The sequence below is a fragment of the Clupea harengus genome, chromosome 17 (genome assembly GCF_900700415.2).
Source record: "Clupea harengus chromosome 17, Ch_v2.0.2, whole genome shotgun sequence".
Classification (NCBI taxonomy): domain Eukaryota; kingdom Metazoa; phylum Chordata; class Actinopteri; order Clupeiformes; family Clupeidae; genus Clupea; species Clupea harengus.
The window spans coordinates 24,068,896-24,089,591 of record NC_045168.1 but is presented as its reverse complement, the minus strand read 5'-3'; the positions used below and the strand labels follow the sequence as shown (position 1 = coordinate 24,089,591).

The window sequence follows — 20,696 nt, the reverse complement described above, 5'->3', positions numbered from 1 at the left end:
TGATAATGTTAGTTCAGCGCATTACATATGTTCAGCTAAGGCTCCAGTGTGCTGTACTGTCCTAATAGGGTTTGACCCACAATAAGAAAATGAATAAAACTAAATGGACCAGAATGTTATTAGCACCCCATAGCTTTCACTGGCTACTTAGGGGCAGTGGTTAATCAGTTCATTTATTCATTTCATCAGAAATAATTTACCTCTAAAAACCTTAATTTACAAATGACAACATGTAATAAATATTGACAAGCCAGTCAATGCTGTCAATTGAGTTGAGAACTGGGGCATAAACCTCACACAGAGAGAGGAAAGGCACTGCACACAGTGTCGAGGCAACATCCACACTTGAATTACATGTATAGCACTCCGTGTTTTATATATTAGATAGGGCCATTCTAGCGAATTGGTGCAAAAAAGTATTCAACTGCCTTGAAAATCATCAACATTTTCATCAAATACAAAAGATACTTACACATACTTTTCCACTCAGTATTTGTATTGCAAACATTAATGCTCTATTCAAATGCCCGTGATTCTGAGTTCCACATTAAGGCAAATGACATATTATTCACAGAGGTGTCATTCACTTGACCACAGCTGATCATAATTAGGTACTGCCTATGAGTGGTTAAAGTAGGGACTTCCTGCTGGCAATGAAAAGCATCCTGTCTAAGGGGGTCATCTAGGGTCATCAGGCCGGTTGGGAACTAACAGAGGAAATGAAACCTAAAGAGACGAGGTGATTCAAATGCTTAAGTGAGGAAAATATCTAGTAATATAAAGTGTTGATGTCCAGTTGAGCACCATTGAGCACCATTGAGTTGAAGTTGCATCATACCACCCAGATGCTTTGTAGAAAAGGCTCTCCCCAAACCATGCACCAGAGGATGATATTAACTGGTGAAGGATGCCCCCACAGTCAAGCCATCACTCTGAAGAATCTACACAATTCTGTGGCTGGAATTGGGGTGCAGGAGTCCACAATCTTAAGAGTGATCCATACAATTGGACTGCATTGGAGGGTGGTAAAAAGAACAAATTGTTTTAGAAGATCCACATTAAAACATGCATGGAGGTTGCTTCAAATATTGTGAAAGCAGGGCTCTCAAGTGTCACGCATTGAGCGTGACAGTCACTCATTTCGGTCTTTAATCACGCACTCCCGCCACACATCGTATTTCTCACGCTGAAAAAAAACTCTAGGCTATTTAATGTGCCGCAGCGCGCAAACATGACCTGGCCGCGCTGCCCTGACCATAGAGGAATCAAGCACGTCTCCCCGAATCCCCTGGAGTTCTGCCGGGAGGTGCCAATTATCAGCCAATCAAAAAAAAAAAAAATAGCCAATCAGAAAAAAAAAGTGTCTTTTGTATCTGTTGTATCGGGGTAAGATTTAATCCAGCAACCAATGAAAATAAAGCATCCTGGAATTGCGCGCGACTGATCTTCCGAAAGTTTCGTTAACCTGAGGAAACCACTGGAGCTCCGAGCATCAGTCTTCTACAAAGAGCAAGTCGTCTCCTGTTTTAATGTTACAACAAATTCACAATGTTTTGACACAAGCAATGACAACTTGACTGCAGTTAGAGAATATTTCCCAGATAATTAGCATCAGTTTTTAATGAGTGTTTGTAGCCACCACAGTTTGCCTTTTCACTATAGCTTTGACTCCGAACTTCGTTAATAGGCTATAATAAATTCGAGTAGGCCTATTAAAAATATATATAGCCTATAATTCGAACGAATATTAGGCAGCCCTTAATATTCAATGATGTTATGGGCATTATTTTTTGTAAATGTGTTTGCTTGAACATTCTATTCAGATTCCGAGGCTTCTTCACGTGAAGTTGTAAAATCGCGAGCTCATTAGGCATACTAGCATGTTATAAATATCCTGGCCATGGATGCATTAATCATTGCATCTGTCTTTCAAAGATGTCAGGTAAAAAACAAATAAGCATCCTGTCCTTCGCCCAAAGAGGAAAGCCCCCTAAAAAGGCCAGACTAGGCCCAGAGAACGTAAACACATTAGAGGAGGAGATGGTGGAAGAGGAAGAGACAGTACAGGTGGAAGAAGAAGAGACAGTACAGGTGGAAGAGGAAGAGACAGTCCAGGTGGAGGAGGAAGAGACAGTACAGGTGGAGGAGGAGATGGTGCAGGTGGAAGAGGAGGAGACAGTGGAAGACATGGTGGAAGAAACAGTGGAGATGGCTAGAACAAAAGGGAGAATAGTCCCAGGAGCAGCCACCTACAAGACCTCTTTTAATAGTGAATGGACCTCTAAATGGCCATTTATTACTGTAGGAAGCACCAGCTCATATTACTGGTGCTCTATCTGCCGCCAAGAGAACTCCTGTGCCCATCCAGGTGTGCGGGATGTGACAAGGCACATAGGCAGTAAGGGGCATCAGGCCAAACAGCAGGCACTGAAGTCAACCAGCGCAGTCAAAAACTTTGACTTGCCAGTGACTGCAGAGATGAGTGTGCAAGAGGTCAAGGTACATTTAAATGCATAAGGTTGACTACAATGTTCATAAATACAATTTTTCCTAATTAATACATCCAATTCTATGACTATGGCATATATAATGGGAACCAACACCGAAAATGATCAGAGTCCAAAAAGGCAACAAACACCTACAACAAACAAAGTCATAATTCTCTCTCTCTCTCCCAAATTGAATAAATACTTAGTAATTGGTTGAATTGTCAGTGCCATGTGTCAAATCTTTTCTGCAAGTCTGATCAATTATTAACAACAATAAAACACTAATAATAATATGGGGGGAGGGGGGGGCAGGACTGGTCTGTGGGCATACGGCAGGGGAGGGGCGGGCGGAATGGGGGCGTGGCCGGGAGGGGGGGGGGGGGATATGTCACTCTTGCCTCACTTCAAAACTTGAGAGCCCTGTGAAAGGTTTTTATGGTCATATGAGACCAAAATAAAGCTTCTTGCCGTACAAGTGGTGCAAATCTAAAACTGGCAATGCCCCAAGAAACACCATCCCAATTGGGAAATATGGCAGTGGTTATATCATGCTGTGGGAACATTTCTCGTCTGCAAGAACTGGGAGACGTTTTAGAATTGAATGAAGAATTAATAGAGATGTATTCTATACAATATCACAAGAAAACCTGTTGCGTAAAACTAAGGCTTGGGAGAGGTATTACCCACCAGTGGGACAATTGCCCAAAGCACAAGGCTAAAGCAACACTGGAGTGGCCCAAAAACAGTACAGTAAATCTGTGTAAAAAAAACTGTACATTTGTGGCACTACAGTCCAGGACCGCCATCCCATCAACACTTGGACACTTGTCGCTGCCAAAGACGCATTAAATGATCGACCTGTGAAATAAGATTCAAACCAACTATGTACTTAACTCAAAATGCCCAGATCAGACAGGGTAGACATGAGAACTTTGTGATTTACTGTGTCAAAGGCTGCTGAAAGGTCTGAGTGGAAGGTCTTGCTTCAGTCACAGACAATAGAGCAGTGTCAGTAGAATGACCACAATTAAAACCAGACTGGTTAGGATCCAGTCAATTATTCTCAGAGGAAATCAGAAACTTGCTTAAAAACCTTCTTGAAAGCCTTTTCAAGAATCTTTGCTAAAAAAGGTGGCGAAAGGGACAGGTCTGTAGATCTTTACATCAGACATCAGACATCAGGTTAAGGGACAGGCCTGTAGTTATTTACATCAGACATCAGGTTAAGGGACAGGCCTGTAGTTCTTTACATCAGACATCAGGTTAAGGGACAGGCCTGTAGTTCTTTACATCAGACATCAGGTTAAGGGACAGGCCTGTAGTTCTTTACATCAGACATCAGGTTAAGGGACAGGCCTGTAGTTCTTTACATCAGACATCAGACATCAGGTTAAGGGACAGGCCTGTAGTTCTTTACATCAGACATCAGGTTAAGGGACAGGCCTGTAGTTCTTTACATCAGACATCAGGTTAAGGGACAGGCCTGTAGTTCTTTACATCAGACATCAGACATCAGGTTAAGGGACAGGCCTGTAGTTCTTTACATCATCAGACATCAGGTTAAGGGACAGGCCTGTAGTTCTTTACATCATCAGACATCAGGTTAAGGGACAGGCCTGTAGTTATTTACATCATCAGACATCAGGTTAAGGGACAGGCCTGTAGTTATTTACATCATCAGACATCAGGTTAAGGGACAGGCCTGTAGTTCTTTACATCAGACATCAGGTTAAGGGAAACTTTATTTAGTAAAGGAGTAACCTGATCTTGTTTAGAAAGCTCAGGAAAGTTTCTTGAACTAAGTGAAGCATTTACTAGATGTGTGATAATGGGTAAAATTCTAGGCAAGATGGCAGAAGGTGATGGTAATCGGGTGCAGTGGGCATGTTGTCGGAGGACTAGGATTAAGATGCATTGGTACCTTGCTCTTCTTTTACAGGGAGAATGAGTGAAATGCTGCTCCAATGTCCAGGGGATGCAAACTGTGAACCAAACACTAAAGGCCATTGTCCACTGCAGGAACTCAAGGGCCTTTGTGCCCATTTTGACCACAGGAACTGCCCCTGTAGGACTTTGTTCAGGGCCGTTTTTATTATCTACTCTGGGGTACTTCTGTGTGGCCCTGAAACTGCTGGGCGGGGCTTACAGTGATGATTGACATTAGAGGTTAAGCACAACGTGAGTGAAAGACAACAAAAGGCTCATTTTTACCAGAGGTGACGTGGTAATCACAACAAGCTCATTTTTTACCAGAGGTGACGTGGTAATCACAACAAAAGGCTCATTTTTACCAGAGGTGACGTGGTAATCACAACAAAAGGCTCATTTTTTACCAGAGGTGACGTGGTAATCACAACAAAAGGCTCATTTTTACCAGAGGTGACGTGGTAATCACAACAAAAGGCTCATTTTTACCAGAGGTGACGTGGTAATCACAACAAAAGGCTCATTTTTACCACAGGTGACGTGGTAATCACAACAAAAGGCTCATTTTTACCAGAGGTGACGTGGTAATCACAACAAAAGGCTCATTTTTTACCAGAGGTGACGTGGTAATCACAACAAAAGGCTCATTTTTACCAGAGGTGACGTGGTAATCACAACAAAAGGCTCATTTTTACCAGAGGTGACGTGGTAATACCAACAAAAGGCTCATTTTTACCAGAGGTGACGTGGTAATCACAACAAAAGGCTCATTTTTACCACAGGTGACGTGGTAATCACAACAAAAGGCTCATTTTTACCAGAGGTGACGTGGTAATCACAACAAGCTCATTTTTACCAGAGATGACGTGGTAATCACAACAAAAGGCTCATTTTTACCAGAGGTGACGTGGTAATCACAACAAAAGGCTCATTTTTACCAGAGGTGACGTGGTAATCACAACAAAAGGCTCATTTTTACCAGAGGTGACGTGGTAATCACAACAAGCTCATTTTTTACCAGAGATGACGTGGTAAATACAACAAGCTCATTTTTACCAGAGGTGACATGGTAAATACAGCAAAAGACAACAAAAAGCTAATTTTGACCAGGGGTGACGTGGTAGATACAGCAGAAGGAATTGTAGCTTATAGGAGTTAGCTTGTCAAGGGTACCTTGTAACATTGAATGAACACAAGCAAAACATCAGTTGAAATCTAGGCTTATATTAATCAACAGTGGTAATTACAGCTGCCAATCAAGCCATTTGATTGAGAAGTTCTCCTGTTTAATGGTCTAATGTTAGTGCTGCCACTGGACTAATGTATCGTTATTTTATCGCGCTCGGAATTGATATCACAATAAAAGAGCAAAACGATTACGTCAATGTCTACGGTCCGTGGTCCCCGCACTGAAGCGGGAAAAGCAGAACACAAAGGGACTGAGCAGTGGGTGGCTCCTGTAAGAGTTGGAGGCACTTGAAAGGCCTAAAGTTCCTGCAGTCGAAAAGCACCTCATGTCTACTTAAAAAAAGAAAGCAAAAGAAATAAGAAATAAGAAATGAAGGGACAGAAGGTTATCGGTGTGGCAGAACAGAGTGGAGGGGCAGGACAGCACACACACATTGGATGTTTCCAACCGCTGTTGAAGTGAATACTTTTAGTTTCTCTTTTCTTTAGGTGTTTGCAATGGAAGTTTTTCCTCTAAATTAGCAAGCTCACAGCAACTTTGCAGCAGTTCACTTTTCTTCGTTATTGGAGTCATGAACCATGGCATAACGGTCTGAGGTGTCTGGCGCCGGTTGTCCCACTAGACTTGCAGGAAGAAATGCAGCTTTTTTATTTGAGAAATGTTCCAGTGCCACTCGGTCTCTAAGGACCCTAATGCTCAGTGCTCCCCGCTGGTGACCAGCAGATAGGCAGACTCATTCTGTGACAGGCGGCCCCGCCCCGCCAGCCCTTCTCTACAGAGCTGATCTTTTTGTGCCTTTCTAAATGAAATGATTTTGTGTTGGTTTTGTTGCATCCCAGCAGGACCCCTGGCAACACATGTTATGCTAGAACACCCGGCGTCTGACTTTCACAAGATGTATTTATTTATCACCATTAGGGGTTACAGCCTACTGGTCCTTCTATATAACATCCATTGCCTCTGACATGGAGCTTTTGTGTGTGTGTGTGTGTGTGCGTGCGTGTGTGTGTGTGTGTGTGTGTGTGTGTGTGTGTGTGTGTGTGTGTGTGTGTGTGTGTGTGTGTGTGTGTGTGTGTGTGTGTGTGTGGGGGGGGGGGTGTGTGTGTGTTGATCTCTTGTCAAATTCACTTGAATAAACCCAGGCAGAAAGAACTGCAAGACCCCCATGGCCTGAGGGTGAACATGGATGGGAGAACAGAGAGGCTGGGGTAGTCATTATGGCAGGCCTTATTTAACAGGTGAGCAGCTCTTTCAATCCACAGAGACAAGTGAAATGGTCAAGCATGGCAGTGACAGGACACTGGTGACTTTGTGAATCATTACCACACACATAATTATAAAGTAAAAAAAGCAATTTGAAAGAAATATAAATAACAACCACTGTTGTGTGAGTCTTTCACAACATGTTGCCTATCCCTTTCAATATTCCTTTTAGCAAACTGACAAACTGGTCAAATCCCTTTTGGTTACACAAAAGGTTTGACACGCTCCCTGTAAGTGATGGAGAAAGTAAGGCTCCTTAAATTCATGTTGAGGTCCTTGTGTTGTCTGATGTGGCTCTGGCATTAGCTTGTGTACAGCTTGTGTACACCCAATGCATTTAACAAACCCTGAATAGTGGATGACAATTTCATGACACATCATTCCCCCTTGACAGTTAGACACTCTGTCAGCTACATTACTGGCATGTAGGTTATTTGGCCTACAGCCAGCCAAATCTCAGTTTAATTGCTCACACTAAATTCAATACCACAATATGCATCAAGTACCAAAGTATTGATTCTAAATGGTTGTTGGATAGATTTAGGATACGTAGTGTATTTTAAGGTCTATTTAATGTGATTTTCAGGAAATGCTATCCTCTGTTTATGTTGTCAATAACTAGGTTGTCTGATAAACAGACCAGACAGTTTTCTGTGCTAATTGCTAAAGCCTCCACGATTGTCGGTGGGAGTATTGATTTCTCGTCCTAACATTTTAAACAAATTGAATGACACATAGAAATCAATAGAAAGAGTGTCTAGTCAGGTGGATTTCCATCTCGACCACTGTCCCATTTTCCACCAATGCGTGTGTTTCCCATTATTACAGTAGCTGTATAGGTGTAAGATGGGATCACTTCATCTAGGGCTTTACACTTGTGGGGCTTTAATGAATAACACTCACTCTCTACTGATAGAGGGAATGGCAGAAATCTCCCCATGTTGCACTTAAAATAATTAAATAAATGAATAAATACAGAAATAAATAAATAAACTCCAGTAAATGTAATTAAATGAGGGGTTTAAAATGCGAGCTGGCAACATTTGTTTTTGGGATCGATTGTGGTAGATTGACAAGATGGAGGTGAACAATTCATCACCTTCCATATTGACTGGAGTCTGCTGCAGGAAACCCAACTTGTCGTCTATCACACTAGTCTAAGCATGAAGCTGGAGGTCAGCATCAGGCACAGACAACCACCAGGTTTATATGGGGCTCGTGTATGACACGTGCATTCACAATCATATGATGGATTCTAGCAATTACTCTACATTTGAAGGACTGTCTTCTGTTTCTAGACATTCACATGAACCAAAATTGGCTAGGTTTATGAAAAGAGCAGAATTACTCCTGCCAGTTTTGGAAATGCTTGCTGCACCTGTAGCTGAAGGAGATTATTGTTTCCATAGGATAACGCAGCACACACAAACTCTGCAAGATGCCGGTGAAGATGACATCATGATATTCTCAACGTACACTTTTATTAACCTGATCCTCCATGCTTGTTTAAAAAAAAAAAAAAAAAAACTTGATCAATGTCTGTGTATAATTCCATTTAAGATAATTATCCAATATGGTTCAGCATGCTGCGATTCAAATCGCCATGTCCCCATATCAATGCGCAGGTGCTTCATATATCATTTTGCATGGAACAATTGCTTTAATCAAGGAGATAGAGTTACCAGACCACAATCTCCATCTTTGCAATATGATTCTCACATCAAACACCTGCTCTACTCGCTTAAGTGATCATATGAGTCTCAGATGCATACTTTAGCTTCCTCTTCGCCATCAACACAGGGACACGCACAGGGACACACACATCAACACAGGCACACACACAGGCACACATACAGGCACACACACAAGGACACACACACTCAACACAGACACACACTCAACACAGGCACACACACACACAGACACACACACTCAACACAGGGAAACGCACATCGACACAGGCACACACACACAGGGACACACACACTCACACACAGGGACACACACACTCACACACAGAGACACACACACTCACACATACACGCACACACACAGGGACACACACACTCACACACAGAGACACACACACTCACACATACACGCACACACACAGGGACACACACACTCACACACAGGAACACACACAGAGACACACACAGGGACACACACACTCACACACAGGGACAAACACAGAGACACACACAGGGACACAAACAGAGACACACACACTCACACACAGGGACACACACACTCACACACAGGGACACACACACACACAGAGGGACAAACACAGGGACACACACAGGGACACACACAGAGAGACACACACTCACACACAGGGACACACACACTCACACACAGGGACACACACAGAGACACACACACTCACACACAGACACACACACAGAGACACACACAGGGACAAACACAGGGACACACACAGGGACACAAACAGAGACACACACACTCACACACAGGGGCACACACAGAGACACACACAGAGACACACACAGGGACACACACTCACACACAGGGACAAACACAGGGACACACACAGGGACACACACAGGGACACACACACTCACACACACAGAGACACACACAGAGACACACACAGAGACACACACAGGGACACACACAGAGACACACACAGACACACACACATGGACACACACACTCACACACAGAGACAGACACAGAGACACACACAGGGACACACACAGGGGCACACACAGGGACACACACAGGGACACACACAGAGACACACACACATTCACACACAGGGGCACACACAGAGACACACACACACTCACATACAGGGGCACACACAGAGACACACACACATTCACACACAGGGGCACACACAGAGACACACACACACTCACATACAGGGGCACACACAGAGACACACACACTCACACACAGAGACACACACACTCACACACAGAGACACACACACACTCACACACAGAGACACACACAGAGACACACAGAGAGACACACACAGGGACACACACAGGGACACACACAGAGACACACACACTCACACACAGAGACACACACACTCACACACAGAGACACACACACACTCACACACAGAGACAAACACAGAGACAGACACAGAGACACACACAGACACACACACAGGGACACACACAGGGACACACACACTCACATACAGGGACACACACACTCACACACAGAGACACACACAGGGACACACACACTCACACACAGGGACACACACAGTTGGCAGGAAGCAGTTTCACACATGATGTTTAGGGTATTTTGTGGAAGCCTGAGCTGCAGACTGCTTATTTTTTATTGATTAGCATTTGCCGCATGTTTGATGTGATGTGCAAGGTTTATTATTTAATTCTCTGTATCTATCAATAGCTAATTATTTAACCATATTCAAATACCCAATCACTTTTTTACTAATGTCTGTCTCATTTGCAAACTATTTTAGCCAGGACCTTTTCATTTCAACATTTCAGGGAATTTCAAGGAATCGAATCTTTTTGTGTAAAACACAATCTCATCTCATTCGAATAAAAATAAAAATAAATGAAAGATAACAACAGGCACAATGTTCTGTTTTCTTCAGAGCTCCATGTGTACTGCAACACTCCCCCCTACTGGCTGTATCAGAACTGCATGTGTACTGCAACACTCCCCCCTACTGGCTGCATCAGAACTACATGGAATAATTATATGGATTCTTCACTTCTATTTTATAGAGGTTCAACTCTGGCCTCTGCATTGCTAATTACACCAACTGCAGAGGCCAGCTAAGGTTGAAAGTATAGTTGTGCAGTGGCACTGGGGAACAAAGGCAGAATTCACAATGACTACTTCAAGATGTCATGCTGGCAACACAACAAGGAGACTGACAACAAAATGAATGCATTGCAAGAGTGAAATGAGATCCTTTCAGGGTAATTGTCCCCCCTTTCCCCAAAATGAGCCCATGTCAATGGAAAATGTATTGGACATTTAGAAGATTTTAGAGAAGGAGAAAATTGCTTGCCGGTTTATTGTTGTTTTTTGATGATTAGAGCAATTACATGTTCAAGATGTAGTTGACAGGGGAGTGTAGGAGGGACATAGAGGGAGTGAGGAGCTGGAGCTCTTTTTTCATTCCAACATAGAGAGATGCATGTCAACCAAAGAAGACAGAAACAGAGAAATGATTGCATATTTTGACTATGGGATTATATGGAATATCACCATTGAAATTACTTTAAAATAACTGGCTTTCCTGAATATATACTACTTGAACTAAAGCATGTTGATACTGGGTTGATATGTGAGTCACTAGACATTTATCTACACACTGATGGCACAAAGTCATGATTTGATCAGAAAGTATGGAGCATTTGATGTCAAGTCTATGTGACAACTAATTTGGTAGTTTCTTTGATGCATCCTGGAAAGCTGGGTGGTATTGTGAGTAAATGACAAATCAAGTCTAAGGAGACTGCACATATTTGACAAGATTCAAAGACATATTTGCTTTGAACCTGGTTGTTTTTAAGCCATAGTATATTTCGAATGTTAAATGTGACAAAATTATAGACATAAGAACATAAGAAACTCTTTATTTATTTTTAGAAAAACAAAATTTTTACTGACATCATATGAACCTCACAGGTGTTCTAATTAAATTAGCGAAACAAACTAATGCCCAGTGAAATGCTGTTTTGGCATACAGTGAAAACGTTTTTGGCATACAGTGAAAAAAAGGCATTTGACAGTGGTCTGCGGTGAAATGCGGAGGAACTACTTCAATTCTGACCCAAATGTAAAACTTAACAGGGCTTCAACACTCCAGTCGTAGGGGTGACGGTCCATAGAGGCGGCACTGGTGACATGGCATGAAGTCCTCACTTCTTTTTGGGGACATCATCCCTCTCTGCAGGAAAGATCTCTATCTCTTTGACGATCCTATCAGCAATTGTTTTATTATTTGCCGAAACCATCCTTCTTGACATCAAGTCAAACGGTCCTCCTAGACCACACACAAAAAAAGAAACTGATCAAACTTAAGGTCTTAACACCTGTATCTGAATGCACCTTAAGAGATGGCACAAAAAAGGCATTGAGAATGATTTCTATATATGAATAAAAAGTTAAATAAAAGAAAAAAAGTGCTGATACTGATGAGACATATCAGAGGATGCAGCCGGATACTTCATTTTATCCCATTATTTAATTGTGAATGCTCTTAACCTTAGACTGGCTTTGATATTCACTTTTTCAGAGCTTAAGCTTTAACTGGGAGCGTTTCCAGGAGCCTTACCCCTAACCCTAACCCTTACCATCCACATCCATCAGGACGCCCCCAGCCTCTGTGACGATCACTGCCCCAGCGGCGATGTCCCAGCAGTGGATCCCAATCTCAAAGAAGGCCTCAACCGCCCCCGATGCCACCATACACATATTGGTGGCAGCAGTGCCCGAACCTCGAATCCTAGACAGCAAAACAATGTTTATAGATAAATAAATAAATGTAGTCATATTTACCATACACCTCACCTATCTCTCAATGGATATATGTGTTGGGGCTCAGAATGAATAGAGTGTGAGTATGTAGATTCATTATTCTTATTAAAATGAACAAAATACCTAGTTGCTTAGATCTATATATATACATACGTGTATATACTATATGTAAACAGAGCAATGTCACACACCATGTGTTCTTTAGCTAAAAGTGATGTACACGACAACAGGCGAACTCTGCATGGCCCGATGACATAAAGTCAAAGGAGGAGGCACTCACCCGTGCACTGGGATGCAGAGGATCCTTTGCATGGTGGAAAAGATCTTGCTGACCTTCTCTGGCTCCCTGTTTGACCCCAGCTCACTGATGATCATAGTTTTTCTCATATCTGATAATAACACAAAAAGGCATCAAGTAGCGTTCCACTAGTTCGGCGCAATCACTGCTCTGAGAAGAGCAGACATATCACATCCGTTAGGCTTACCTGTTTGGTCCGATACCTGCAGCTTCTCTCCGTCACAGAAGGCCCCTTTGCCTTTTCTCGCGGAGTACATCTTATCTTCCAGACAGCTGTACACCACTCCAAACTCAAGCTATTAAACAAACATGACTCGTCGTGACTCTAATGAATGGCACTCAAATCAACAAAACAGGATATTTACATAATCTTACTTTTAGCTTAAATTTGATTAAAGCTCAATTATCAAGTTTGTCATAAAAAGTTGCTTGTCTATACCTCTTTGTTGACAGCGAAGCCAATTGACACAGCTACAAAGGGAAACCTGTTACAGATGGGGAAAGATTGCACATTTTGTCTTAGCATCTGTGTGAATGTGTTGTAAACAAAATGTAGGTGGTGGTTGTAAAGTTGACTGTACATTACTACATGACCACATGTGGAATGCTCATTTGGTCAAGCAGCTTGGTACCCTTCTGACTAAAGTGTCCTAACTTACACACACCAGCAGTAGCATCAGTGGAGGAAACACACTTCCATAAATGGCCAGTTGGCAACACGTTGTCCCACACATATATTTAACTTGAATTCAAACTGGATCAATGCAAATTGGGCATGAAACATGAAAATGAATCTTGAATCGATGCCCACAAAGTAACACCATTGAAATCAAACACTTCTGGATGAAAATATTCTCAGAATTAACAGAATGACCTACCCATGTACAAAGTTTGTCGTTCCATCCACGGGGTCTACGATCCATGTGGGGTTGTCCGTTAGAATGCAGGGTTCTCCTGCTGCTACTGACTCCTCTCCAATGAAGCTGAGGACATACACAAGCATTACAAGCATAGAAAGGTCAGTATCAAGTGAGGGTTTGGCAAAAGTTCTGTCAATAACTGTTATTAATCATATTATTACCACCTGTGTGGCACTATATTATTACCACCAATAGTGAGAGAGAGAGAAAGTTTATGTGTTTGTGTGAGAGAGAGAGAGACAGAGAGAGAGAGAGAGAGAGAGTGTCTGGGTGAAAGAGATAGAGTGTGTGTGTGTGTGTGGTTGAGAAAGAGAGAGAGAGAGAGAGAGAGAGAGAGAGAGAGAGTGTGTGTGTGTGTGTGTGAATGTGTGCAATTTTTGCAACTTACACTCTTGCTCTCTCTTTCTCTCTCACACACACACACTCATGTTTGCATGATTATGTGTATAATAACACCTATGTTGTGTGTGTTCATAAACTCTATACAGTGCACCTACCTCTAGTCAGTATACAATCAAGGTTTACAGCTTTCATCAGTTCAGCAAAAATTATTTTATTAAAGTGCAAGCATTGTTATTGTGACCTCGTGTAGAAACACATGAGTGTGTGTGTGCGTATGTTTCTTTTAATCAATACCATTTACATTTCTTGCACAACTTTTAAGTTATTCTGTGACTTACATCTTAAAGAGACTGTATGCATGACTTAAATTCCTTCCAATAGCAGTTGTGGCTCAAACTGGACAGACTTGAGACCGTGTGCTAATACTGGCCCATACCACTAGGGGGAGCTCCAGAGACTGTTCTGTGACCAGTCAATGTGTGATCGATTAATGTCTCCGTCCTTGCCCTAACTGCTGGGGGTCCTGGCACACAGAACAACTAAGTTGGTCTGTCGAAACATTTGCAGAACACTAAATGCTGTGACAAGACTTTAAAAAGCCAATGTGATTGTGCAACAGATAATTTAAAACTTAGATAGACTACTGGTGGAAATAAAATATTGACCCTACTTCATTTCAGGAAGTTAACCAACTTGTATGCATTTCAATTGATGTAATATTTAGTTGAAGTCTATTTTATGTGTAGGCTATGATGTAGGCTTGATGTAGTAGGCTAGACTAAATCAGATAGCCTGTCACATAACCAACTTAGGTTTCCATTGCAGTGTGTTTGGCCATCTGGTAGTTACTGGCAAGTGTAGGTTAGCCTGTCAGCTAGCCCAAGTGCTTAAATGAAGAAATGACTTGACTAAGCTAATGCAACATAGAAACAACAACCAGTGTTGGTGTAGACACTAATGGTCGCCTAGTCATCTTTTATTCATGTAAATGTTTTCATGCTATATATAGCCTTAGCCTCCGCCATCTTGGCCAGACTTTTTTGTTAGTCCCGCCTCTCTAGAGGATATCACCAATCACAAACATCACACAGATTAATTTGCACCAGGGGGGGCGCTCCGGGGTATGACTACTTCTGGGCAGTGCCTCTGACACCTTGCACTAAGCATGGACTGGCAGCGGTCACAACGACCATCAACGTATGACTAATAATGATCATTTCAGCAGGAGGACCTCTTGAAACGTGTCTGTAACCAGATATGGACGCACTGGCACTTTTCATGAAATAACTTCTGTTGAACCATTTTCAGAACACTAAATGCTGTGATATGACTTTAGAAAGCCAATGCAATAATGAAACATATATTGCAAAGCACAGATACTACTACATACTACATACAGTGCTACATACAGTGCGTACAGTGCGTACACTGGCACTGAGCTCCACCTAGTGACAATCAGGCAACAGCAGAGAGTAAGGTGGCACAGGCATTGACCGGTCATGGAACACATTGACCAGTCACAGAAAACAGACTCTGGAGCTCCCCCTAGTGGCACTTTAGCATTGACCATTCACGGAGGCCATTCTGAAGCCATTGACCGGTCACGGAGGCCATTCTGAAGCCATTGACCATTCACGGAGGCCATGCCGGAAGCATTGACCGGTCACGGAGGCCATGCCGGAAGCATTGACCGGTCATGGAGGCCATTCTGAAGCCATTGACCGGTCACGGTCACACAACAGATTCTGGAGCTCCTCCTACTTAGTGGTACTAGCCAGTATTAGCACATGGCCTCAAGAATGACCAGTTTTGGCTACAACCTCCTCTTTTTCCTTACGCACCCTTACAATTGCTTATCTTTCACATTCTCTCTCTCACTCTCTCTCTCTCTCTCTCACACACACACACACACACACACACACACACACACACACACACACACACACAATCTGCACGTTTGTTTGTATATGCATTGGTAACACACATTGTTAAGGGTATATGTCTCACCTATGCTTGGGAAATTTTTCTTTGACAGAGTCAATTATGATCCTCTCCACTCTTTGATCAGTTTTGGTGACCAGGTCAACAGAGGAGCTCTTTGTCATGATCTTAACCTCATTCTGAAGTGCATCACGGATAACCTGGACAAATTACATGGAGACACATTCAAGATGTTTCAAGAGACAACTAGGCTAAACTAAAGTTATCAATGTTCACTTTCTTCTCTAATGCAACAACATGAGAATATGCACTGGTAGATGAAAAACACTTACTGCTCCTGCTTTCCTGGCCACAACAATGGCATGGTCCATCGATTCTTGCCAAGGATCTCCCATTTTGTTCTTCAAAAAAAAAGGGGGGGGGCATTAAAACAAATTGAAGGATGGTTAGTAAGTTTTAGTATAAGACAAAATATGCAAAGGTTTTACATAATTACATAATAAAACCAATGTTTTTAAACCAATGACATTAAACCCTAACACATGAGCCTTTTAAAACTGTGTTTAGTGCACGCAAGCAGCCTTCCCTGTTTTGCAAGGGAACACAATGTATTTCAACATTGTTTTTAAGGTAGTAATTTTAATGTGGTTCAACAATTGGAAAAGAACAGCTAAAAGAAACTGAAGCATGCGTCACAAACAGGATTGCAGACAAACGGATTACGTAACATTTCCTTTGCTTCTGGCATATGTCTGCCCCATGAGACTTTATTTGATTGTTGGGGGAGAAAAACAGCTCTGGAACAACCTTCATGATTCTTTTGAGTATTTGTTCCTCTCTCTCTCTCTCTCTCTCTCTCTCTCTCTCTCTTCCTCTCTCTCTCTCTCTCAAGAGCAATGCAATGTCAGATAATACTTTAAATATTTCATATCTGCCAGTACACTAACATATCATTACACATTTGTCAGTCAGAACGGATAGCCTGTAGACTTTGTAAAATTACTCCAGACAAATATAAACAGATTAAATAGGATATGTATGTACCAAGACCATTTCAGAAGACTGCAACCTTCCCTTTGCCTCTAGCAAATGTTCCCCTAAAAATGTGCCTATTGGCAAAATGACATTGAAACTGCTTTTACAAGTTTCTTTACGCTTCTCCGTGCATCACGCAATCCCCGTTTTTTATCCAGGGTACGGCATGCAGAGCTCTATTAATGCAATCTGTCCTTTATGACAATGATTCATTTTTTAATAAGAGACATTCATCTATTCAGACAAATATTTTACTTCCAAAATTGTTACGGTGTACTATCACACTGCAGGACTTCATCGCTGAACACAAACTCCAAAGCAGCCCACCGCACGAATGTATTCTATTTACTTATATCCACTTACCTGCGTTAACGTTAAGAGTTGGCCCGGACGTCGTGTTTCAAGGACCTTCGAGATGCAATGCAACTTCACGATGAGGACAGGAAATAAATAGCTGGCACGAAACGATGAGAAGGAAAAGTACCAGTTAACGCCCTGAATATTTCCACACCATACCCATCTAACAACATGCACATGTGCTTGAAAAAAAATATAGGATGTGAACCAACATGTTACGTGGAAAAGTACTCTTGAGGGAAGTAGTCACATTCTGTTCTATGCTAAGATCCTCGTAAACTTTTTTCTATTGTGTTAGCATTTGTTAAGATACTGTTTCATGATCTATGCCTAACTTGGCCTTCGCAGTATTCAGGTGATCACACCTCGACATTTTAAACGCCAATTTAATGATAAGCAAGTAACTCAGGAGGACACTAACTATATAACTAACTATTTGTAATCGACAAGAGACAGAAAATGTGATATATTTTCACAAAAAAAACAAGTGATCAACAGTGTCATCCTGTCATCCATGATCAGGGTATGATCCTTACTGGTAAATCAAACAATCAACCTAATACACAACAAAATAGGTGTCTTTATTAAAGTCTTTATTTTACCTTTATTAAAGTCTTTATTTCATCTTTATTAAAGTCTTTATTTTATCTTTAATAATGGTGAAATAGGTCTTGAAGCAATGAAGCAAAGTACATGAAAAGGCACATCACAAATAATCACCATCATAAACTAAAATGAAACGACAGGCATAACACATTTGTAGTCAATTTAGCATGGGAGTGTTTGCACAAATCAAAGACTTTCAAGATATATTAAGCACACTACATTTTTCAGGGTCCTGCTTAGGCAGTCTGGCTTGCCTACCCACAATGCATTCAGGGGAAACTAAGGCTCCTAATAGTCCGAGCCTTTCCCTTGAAGAAAACCTAGCAGATTACATCCTTGAAAAGAAAGGATTGGACCAAGAGAAACTGTGCAACTATAAAATCTGATCAAAAAGGTTTGAATAACTTAGTATTTGTGCGCAAGTGTCTAAAGGAAGTGAGTTTGGGTAACATGGTATGCATGGGACATTTTGACATGTTTCTTAAGAAGACTGACCACTTCCTAACAGTGGTTCTGTGTAATGTAACATTTAGAAATCTTTCAGCTGTTTGGTTAAAAACATTAAAGGATCTTCAGTCTGTTAGTCTTCTACAAAGGTACCACTTGACACTGGTTGCAAGCAATACATTTCTTTCATTATGCATTAGGCAGGACAATAGTGAACAGAATACAGTCCTTTATGAAAATATGACAGCACATACCTTAGCACCACATTTTAAAATACAGGAAGGCGTTGGTGGACAGGTTCAGACATACCCTAGTGTGTCACCACACCTTGTAAAACCCTGCTCTTAGCATGCTGCAACACCTAGACCAGGGGTGCTCAAACTTTCGCAAGCCGGGCCTCCTGTAATAGCTGTTCTTCTTATTCTTCTTAGTAGTGTAGTAGATGTTGTTGTTATTATTATTCCTACAAAGCTTACATTTATGCTACATTTAAGTCTAAGCTCAATGTGTAACATGAGGCTGCTTTGTTCTGCAAAGCCTGTTGAATTCTCAGCTCAATTGTGGATAAACATAGCCTGGTCGTCTTCAATACATACCCCAGTCTGCCTGCCTAGCCTTTAGCAAGTAGCTGCCAGAGGTTCAATAACGTATCATACACATAAGGAGTTGGTTGCCACCACAAGTCATCATTTGCCTCAGGGGAGGCAGGTAAGCTGACTGAGTGGATCAGGGGAACTTCCTACAGGGACAGAAACATTGGACTCAATTATCGCTGACCTGGCTCTGCCCTTATCCTGACTGAGTGAATTTGCAGAACTTCCTAAGTGTAGTGGTTAGTGCATGTCTCTCCCCAAGTCATCGCCCCTTGCATCCAGACTGGGACTCATGTGACTCGAGCCTTGTGTTAACATGAGACTGAGACTACAACTGAGACACGGCAACGCCGTAAGCTTTGGGCACCTGTCAGGAGGACTAGTCCCTAGTCAGACAAATTCTGGGAGTCAGTAAGCTTTGGGCACCTGTCAGGTGAGTGTCTGGCTCTGAGAATCAGTAAGCTTTGGGCACCTGTCAGGTGAGTGTCTGGGAGTCAGTAAGCCTTGGACACCTGTCAGGTGAGTGTCTGGCTCTGGGAGTCGGTAAGCTTTGGTTCACCTGTCAGGTGAGTGTCATGATGTACACATGTGATGTACAGATTGACAACAGATTTGACGACTTCATCCAGTTTAGTTAAAGACAAATACTGTAATGTTGGCTTATTAATTTCTTGATGTTGTAGATGGAGCTTATACTGTATTTGTGTAGCTATTTAGCTCGCTGAATATAAATATTGTGAACTATCATTACAGCCTAATAGATGAAAATGCAAGGCTTAATTTCCTAAATCAAAATGACAAATACGCAAACAGTTGGCTGCCCCCCTCACTGTAGTACAGCTCTCAAGTTTAAATGTATTTATTTGTAGTCGGAGAAGGTGAGCTTGTGTTTCACCAGTAGGATTTCTATGCTGTGGTGATACTGACTTAAGTGACTCAAAGGACTCATTGACCCAGGGCAGTTTAGTGAGTGACTCTGGAACTGGATGTCTGCTGAAGTTCATTGTTGAGATGTCAAATGATAACAGGCTGAAGACAAAGATGTGTGAATTGCTGGTGCAAGTGAGAGGTCCATGGCCACACGCAACCACACTGGCTCTTTTAACGCAATTATTCAGACAGATTCAGTTTGGTCTTTCTGTACAAGATTAGACCAAATGTTCACACGTATTCCATTCTCATAACAGTATGAAGAAAAAACAGAAAGTAGTTTGAACCCTTTTCTATGCACTATGGTTAAAGTTAGAAACAGCAAGAGAAAGAAACATACATGAAATAAAGCAAGGCGCCTTTAAGGGAGTTTAATATAACTTTGGCAACCTGACACAGGGCATGGTAAACAATAATCAAATGGTCATATATGAGATACCAATATTACATCCTCTATGATTCTGACCTTCTATGCAAGATATAGTGCAATACAATTACATTTATACAAACTAGTACATGGAGATCAACATTTGGAGTGTATATTTTTGATGATATAATGGAAAACACACGGTTTAATCAACAAAAACTTCCCACTCTGTCTTTCGGTGTCAATTCTTGCCAATACAGAAAATGGCTAAACCTATACAACAAGAAACAAGAATGATTCTAAAAGCAAACCATGACATGACATGTATGTGAGCATTTCTAACAATCAGGTGGTGGCTGTCAACATTTTGTATCTACTCATCAACACTACAGCTAAATATATTCAGGGTCAGGTCTCCCAAAATATTATTAATTCCTTCAGAAACAGGACCTGGATTTGGTCTGACTCCTAGAAATACTCTTAAACCT

General features: G+C 41.8%; 1 protein-coding gene across 1 annotated transcript; it reads right to left on the bottom strand.

Annotated features, from left to right (window-relative positions):
• Positions 1–11,452: 11,452 nt before the first annotated feature.
• Positions 11,453–17,437, bottom strand: LOC105902695 (inositol monophosphatase 1-like). The gene is made up of 9 exons (XM_031584275.2): positions 17,272–17,437; positions 16,206–16,274; positions 15,940–16,073; positions 13,549–13,653; positions 13,110–13,155; positions 12,858–12,966; positions 12,653–12,761; positions 12,189–12,340; positions 11,453–11,878 (listed from the first exon to the last, which is right to left on the bottom strand). The coding sequence occupies exons 2-9, from the start codon at positions 16,266–16,268 to the stop codon at positions 11,754–11,756; spliced, it is 843 nt and encodes a 280-aa protein (XP_031440135.1). The 5' UTR covers positions 16,269–16,274; positions 17,272–17,437; the 3' UTR covers positions 11,453–11,753.
• Positions 17,438–20,696: the final 3,259 nt, after the last annotated feature.